The sequence below is a fragment of the Triticum urartu genome, chromosome 1 (genome assembly GCF_003073215.2).
Source record: "Triticum urartu cultivar G1812 chromosome 1, Tu2.1, whole genome shotgun sequence".
Classification (NCBI taxonomy): Eukaryota; Viridiplantae; Streptophyta; class Magnoliopsida; order Poales; family Poaceae; genus Triticum; species Triticum urartu.
In genome coordinates this window covers 428,738,000-428,745,757 of record NC_053022.1, presented here as the reverse complement: position 1 = coordinate 428,745,757, position 7,758 = coordinate 428,738,000, and the positions used below count along the sequence as shown (strand labels likewise).

The following is a 7,758-nucleotide window of genomic DNA, read 5'->3' as shown; positions in this document are numbered from 1 at the left end:
TATATTAGTGCACCTCTCTTACTTTCAAGGCAAGCAGCAAGCAAGAAATCCGCCCATTATTCAGATCAGAGTTTCAGCTGCAATTCTTACATAATTACATTGCCTGTACTCCACAAAGCTATAGATATTCACGTGGCGACAGACCGACCATGTTCGAATTCCACAAGCCTAAGCCTAAACATATCGATAAACCCTTTTATGCGCAGCATATAGTATAAGAACATTCAAAGATTCATAACGAACCGAACCAACACAGGAGCATATATATATATATATATATATATATATATATATATATATATATATATATATATATATATATATGATGATACATATCCACTCCATTTTTGCTGGGCTGTGAGGAGATGCTCTGAAATATCACATCTAACGACTCATCAGCCATCTCGAGCTACGACGACACAGGCTTCATCAATCAGGCAGGGCCGTCAAGTGCCTGGCTCTTCCTGAGATTCCAGTGGAGGCCCTCATGGATGCTCCGCAGGAAGTCGGTCGTCGAGTCCACCAGGCACGCCGTGGGCAGGGGCCATGGAGAGACGCTGCAGATGAGGGCGTCGCCTGGCCCTAGCTGAATTCTGCCCTTGCCGTCGAAGGACGCCCAGGCTTGCCCTCTGCTGTTGAACGGTACTTGCACGCGCAGAGTGACGTATTCCGGCAGTATCAGAGGCCGGAATGACAATGAATGTGGGCAGATTGGTGTGAAAAGGATCCCTGGGACCTGCATGCACAGGCAAATCGTACAACTTAAATGAGAAGTAGTAACTGAAGGGAATATGAAACGATTACAAACCAGGGAGCGACAAAAAAAGAACCATCAAAATTGTCTAATTGCTGATACATGATTCTAATCAAATTGTTGGTTGTTGATTCATCTTAATTAATGTTACCATGTACAATGGGTTTTGTGACGATTTGAATAGCTGCTCAGGCAACATTTCAGAATATATAAAATGCATCTAGTAGAAATAGTGACCCCTTAAAAACTGAACTATAATAAACAGGACAAGGTTTTTAGGCCTTTTAAAAACTGAGATCCGCCTCAACTAGTTTTAAAAGATATACTTTCCCCATATCATAATATAAGGCCTATTAGTAGGCTTTGACCAAGAATTACTCCACTAATAAATGGTTTATATGATATAAAATCATAATCATCAGCGAGTATTTTAGAAATGAATCTAGTGATACCAATTTCATGTCATATAAATAACAAGTAATTCCTGGTCAAAGTCTTGTCTTAATAAAACCTACTCCCTCCGTCCCATAATATAAGAGCGTTTTTTACACTAGTGTAGTGTCAAAAACGTTCTTATATTATGGGACGGAAGGAGTAATATGCATTATATTATTTAATACAGAACAAGGCAGATAATAACCTTTCCAGTGATTTAAAACAAAATACTAATGGTAAATAAAATCTGGGGAGTATATGTAGAGTTAAAGGTATACCTGTGGATGTACCATTGATCCTCCAGCTGCCAGTGAATAGGCTGTGCTTCCAGATGTTGTTGATATTATTAGCCCATCTCCTTGTACGCATGTAACAAAAGAACTATCACAATAGCATTCTAAGTAGGTAAGGTAAGATGACATTCCTCGGTCAATTGTAACTTCATTAAGCACTAGAATCGGTTCCCCGGTCTCAACTTCATCTTTAGCTGCATCACGAATTACATGGCACTGCAGGCGGCTCCTCAGTGTGATGGTAAATGGTCTTTTCAGCACATTCCCCAAGCATTCACGATACTGCTCGCTTGCTAACCTTAAGTCAAGGACAAACTATATAGATGGTGGGTTGAGCACAGAGCATAAAGCTCCACCGAGGTAAAAAAAAAGTTGTATTACTAATATAGTATAAGATCACTGTTAGTCTGGTACAAAATATGTAAGCACCTCTGGTATAGAGATCGTATGAGATTGTGACACATATAATGAAGTATGGATGTTAAATCTCTGAGACCAAACATTGCAATCTGCTATGGCCAGTTGCAGATGGAATCAAACATGCCATGGATCTGCTGCAGAGTTGAAAAGGCAGAAGTGCAATATCCAAATTTTAACGATGTAATAACAAAAATAAACAGCAGTGCAGTTTAGCAACATGGTTAGCAAGCACTCATAACAAAAATAACACTGATGATTAAGGATACGGAAGGGAGTCATGAAGCCCAATGATCCAAGAGAGAATGCAACAACTGGGGGAACTGGCCCTTTGAACAATGATGCAGCCTGTTTACAGATGTTGTCATGTTAAAGAGCTCCCTAGCTTAAACTGATTATAAAAACAAGCCATAAATACTGAAAATTATGGAGAACAAACCAGGACAGAATTTGTTTCAACATAACACAGCCAGCATTTAGGTTATCGAGCAATTCAATAGTAGGACATTGCTCAGCTTATACTACCAACCGTAGTAGCTGCTAGATTGGAGTAGGTTAGAGTAGGTATCTCTTACTCCTGTGGTGTAGAGTAGGTCTTCTCTTGGTTTTGGTTTTGGCTTTGTCTGTTTTTGGTTTGGTCATCCCCACAGTTGGTAATTTGTACTTTGCGCTCGCCATTCTTTTTCTAATACAATATGAGTTCGAGAAAATAGCTAGGTTAGAGAAGTATCCATGTGATTAGAAATGTATTGAAGAACTCAGTGCTATTGCTCGTAGAACTAGACCTGGCTCACTATCGATAATCCCTGAGGGTTTATTGTAGCCACAAATCAATCAGCCGCCGCATCTTGCATTGACAATAGAAGAGTGGACGAACCACTCTCCAATGTGCTGTTAACTAAGTGAGCACACTTCAACATCTTGCACTCTAGCGGTCTAGCCATGCTTAATAGCATTGATACTTTCCTCTAAGTTGCTCTTACTGAACTTATTCAGTCATCTATCTACAAGTCTCTTCCATCCAAATAGCTTGTATTTTTTATGTACATCTGATAGTTACTCAGTTTCCTTCCAAGGTATATGTAATTGTTTTTTTTATTTTACATTAACAGAACCTGGAAAAAAACTGTTTGACCTATTCTAATCATTTGGTTGTCCTTATTGCGAGCTGACCTTGCATAGTAAATTCCTATGCACAAAGGAACTAGGCACACTAATAACACAAAATGTTGTGTTATAAGACTGCTAGTATATTTCATTGAAGGCTGAGCTAAACAAAATGTTGTCTGTGCTCTGTCAAACTAACCACACAACATCCATATTCAATAAACTGTCACAATAATTGTGCTGCATACCCATAGAACAGTTCCATCACCACCGAGAGTTACAATGAGGTCAACCTTCGTGTGTAATGTCTTCATTTCCTGATCTATCAGATATTTCTGATTAGTTGAGCACTATATGGAAAAGGTTATATGTGACTAAAAGTAGTACAATCAGTGATAGCTTAAAATCATCTATAAGAAAATACAGAAGAACGTTACTGGATATAATTCATCAATGGAGAAGGAAATGCTTAGTAAAAGATGACCCTCGAGCATTAACAGGAAGTTAGTAACAATTATAGCAAATATAACAACTATTGAGACATGAGAGCAGTTCGTTCTTGGTAGTCTTGGTAGAGGAAACATGTTATCTCACACAAAAACAACATCAGCAAATTTGTGTACTGATGGTAAAGAATAACTGCTCGAGGTAACTATAGACCCCCATACCACTGTCACTTGTTAAAATCACGAGAGGAATTTAGGTGCTTGAGTGTTCGACAATGAGATTGTACAGGAGTACTCCCAAAAGAAACCATGGATGGAGCAGGAATTCAGAATATTACTTGAAAATCCACTTGCATGCTCTGTAACTCTGAGGTGCATAAGTCCTTCATGTAATTGCTAAATAACAACATAGCATTTTTCATTCTTCTAATCAACAGCCATAACAATTATTCACATATCAGGTTATAGATATTTTAAAAATAAAATACATCCAGACATTAAAATTACAGCAAATATCCCTATATTCCAAAAGTACAGTCAGAAGCAATGTGGAGAAATGAAATACAATACAATCAAAATCTCTTACCATTATCCCATGTCTGAATAAAGTTAAAGTAAGAATCTTCAATCAGTAGTTCCTTGCTAACTCGTGGTTCTACAAAGATGTTTATATTATTATGTTCTTTAAGCCATCTGCAAGAAAAACACAGAACACTTAGGACATGTGGGCAAATATGTTTGGAGATACAGTTCGACAAGACATTAAGCAGGAGATAATAAGTTCTAGCAAAAATATACTGTTGCGTGGAGTACCAGATAATTGATATTAGTAAAATTCTCTCAGGATAGGCAGCAAAGAAACATACCTAACCATTTCGGAACAGAGAGCATGCACGGAGTTGGAATTAGGTTTAGTCACAAAAAGAACTGTTTGTGGAGGGGAATCCCATTTCAGAAAAATCTGCAAGGACAGTATTTGTTGACATGAAAAAAGATGCAGCAGCTATGAGATTATTTCGAATTCTCAAACAATCATTGCAGATGAGTGGAAACAAATAAGATATTCTGTTCAAAATGGATCAAACTGAGCATAAAAGAGCTACCTGTTTATTGCTGCGTTCTGCTGTTGTAATATCCCCTTTTTCGAAGGACACAAAATCATGCTTGTGCTGACCGTTCTTATCCCCATTGCTACCCCACGAAAGTCTAAATGGTACCTGCAAAGATAAGTAAAAGGTGCTTTTAGAAACAAAAAAAGGACAAGTCGAATTGACTGGAAAAAAGACTATTTCTTCCAACTGTGATAAAACATGAAAAGCGTTCCTGTTATTTGTGTATCACAAGCAAAATGTCATAGACAACTGCTTGTGCTTTTCAGGGAGATTCTTCACTAATAGATATAGCAAATCAAAAATAAATAAAAAAATAGTGCAAGTTCAATGGTGCATATTTAATGTGCAAAAAGTTCTTTTCACATATAAGTTTTTATTGGCTTCCTTTTGTTAATCTGGGTGACAACAAGTATTTAGAGGCAGCCAAGCAGCATCAGATGAAGAACAGCTGGATATGAGTTGATTTTAGCATCAAACCACATTACGAAGAAAACACATTAGTATGGTCATATAAACCAACAGCTGCAAACAGACGTATGTGAGGGTATATCCTTGCCCAAAGCCCAAAGGATACCTTTCTTCCAACAATCCTGTCATCTGATTTACGGTTAGGTCCAGGACACTGGTCCTGGAGAATTTGACGTGAGCAGATCCCATGGTTTCCGCAACAGCCTGTTTCATCAGCCGAGGCAGTCTCCAGTGTCAGTTTAGTAGCCAAATGCTCTAGCTTGTCCTTGACACAGTTGCTGCAGCCTGCAAATGTTACGGTTTAGTATGAATTTTCTTGACAAAATCAGGTGCATGATAAGATAAAGTAGTCAGTTTGTTAACTTGTTGGACTACATTCCTTATGTATCTGGAATCATGTTATTTGCGTAGTTTCGATACTGATGTGCATGGATAATTAAAAGTACGTTTACATTCTTTTTTTAGAAAGTTCATTAATATTCCACGCACGGAAGGTACAACTTCAGTACAATGGATCCTTCTTTCGTTGACTGATTTGAACTGCTAAGACAATGGAGGCTGATCTAATAATATATCATTATTAAAAATAATAATGTATCATGTAGCGAAATACGACACAAAGATGTTTTGCAGTATTATGTGATAGCTACCATGAACTAGTAAAACTCAAAAATCCAATTGTGTACCTTTAATTACATGCGTGTGTGCCTTGGCTGCCTTCTCTGCTTCATACTTGCGCTTCCACTCGGCTGCCTCTGCTTGAGCAGCAGCTTTCCCTTCCGCAACTTGTCGCAGTGCTTTTCCAACAGCTTCAATTGCAAAGTGTATGTACATTAAACACATGTGTGCAGACACACGTAAGTTTTAGACAGCAGAGTGACAGACTTCAGATGATGTCAAGTATTTGTATTATTACTTCTCATGGCCTCTGCAAACTCATGAAGGTGCGCGTCAGTTGACTCGATAGGAGGAAGAAATGCATAGGTCGCCTCCTCTGATTCCTTGGAACTAACTGTGGTGACGGACCCATTCTCAGCTTGATGTGAGGCAGCTACACTAAGGTTTATTCTCTCATGACAGGTCTGTAATAGAATAAACCTCATTAAGATAATATGAAATCTGACAAGGATAACAGGGTTAACAAGCTTTCCAGCATCAAACAGACCACTCAAAGGAACAGATATAGTACAGGCCAACTACTGCTGGTAGACATTTTATAAACTCTAGAGTATGCCATGTATTAACAGCAGCGATAGACTTAAAAAAACGAAATCACGGGTTGTTTCAATGACTTTAAAGTCTTAGTTTGCATCATATAGTCAGGCATGGTTCGTGAAAATCCTAGTATAGTCAGATATTATAGAAAATTCAGAAGATTTTAAGCAAACTGAGAGGACATGTTTAGTGGTGCATCTAGCAGTAGTTGTGAAGCTGGTAAGGCACCAAACTGTATCGCCTCTACACAACATACATCATCCAAGGTTTTCAGTACTATTTTGGTCTCAAAATGTGCATCAGTCACTATGTGACAAACAAGTCAATGCCCAACAGGACAGCACCACGTATTCTTCTCCCACGTGTCAAAGATGAGTATTCTATGTGCTTTTGTCAACCCATAGAAAAAATAAGACAGAAGTTAATGATATAATATGTTCAAATACCACAAAGGTGGAACACTTGGGAAAACAAGTGCAAGTTGATCGACAACAACTGAGGCAAGATATATGATCTCAAAGAGATGGCCACTAGAAGTTGATATTAGAAACCGTATTGCAACTCTACAAGAATGGAGTATTTATATACCTACTGTGATCAGTCAATGTTTTTGGACATGATGCACATAGAACAGGGCAGCCTAATAATACTAAAATAATGGGGATGAGCTGAACTGAGTCGCACACAGTTGATGCTTAATCATCCTCTTCAGGGAAGTCTAAGACTACAGGATCAGCAACACGGCATCACATAATAGGGGCATTTCATGGGCACTCCTGAACTAAATACTCTGCAATGCGCAAATCAAACAGAAATACACACCGAAATTCAGCCGCGCTCAGGCCCCTTCGGCCTTCCGCCGTGGCCCCGAACGGCGCAAACCAAAATTCCGAGCACCATTGGCGTCAGGACCGCACGAATCGCCCACATTAGCCATAAGGATCCAAAGCAACTGAGCCCTCCGCCCAGGTTCACCCCTCGAAATTTCCCTAAATTCCGGGTGATCCAACGGCAGAAACCTACCCTCTAAAAGAGAAGTATAAATTCAGAGGAAGCCTCACGAGGCGTGCGTGTACCTTCAGTGCGGCCTCGTCGGCGGACATGGCTGCGCGCGCGATCCGGCAGCTTCCCGCCGCGCCGTTCCCCTCTTCGCCGATAGGGCCGTTCAGGTGGGGAGATGAGCTGTGGAGTTTCCGCCTGCCCTCCGTGTTCGGTTATTAATGGCTTGTGCGAGGCCCGGGCGCTGTGAGCTGTGACGGCTGGAAAGGGCGACGGGCTGACGGGTGGGGCCGGGGCTTCAGTGGGATCCTGGAGTCTGTGCGAGGCACGATTCTGGTGGGCCCTTCGACCCACGGCACCGACGGCAGTGACTACCTACTACAACGAGAAAGGTAGGTACACAGCGTGCACGGGCCTCCTACTTCCGCTTCCTGTTACACGAGCACCCCAGGCCAGGACGGGGGCTCGCCTGCTTTCATCCCCTGCTTCATTCGTGCTCACTCGTCATTTAT

The 7,758-nt window shown here is 40.3% G+C and overlaps 1 protein-coding gene across 1 annotated transcript; it reads right to left on the bottom strand.

Annotated features, from left to right (window-relative positions):
• Positions 1–38: 38 nt before the first annotated feature.
• LOC125516203 (putative NAD kinase 3) lies at positions 39–7,507 on the bottom strand. The gene is made up of 11 exons (XM_048681690.1): positions 7,324–7,507; positions 5,949–6,114; positions 5,719–5,841; positions 5,139–5,317; positions 4,556–4,669; positions 4,319–4,413; positions 4,039–4,145; positions 3,255–3,328; positions 2,169–2,247; positions 1,468–1,775; positions 39–736 (listed from the first exon to the last, which is right to left on the bottom strand). The coding sequence occupies exons 1-11, from the start codon at positions 7,348–7,350 to the stop codon at positions 434–436; spliced, it is 1,575 nt and encodes a 524-aa protein (XP_048537647.1). The 5' UTR covers positions 7,351–7,507; the 3' UTR covers positions 39–433.
• Positions 7,508–7,758: the final 251 nt, after the last annotated feature.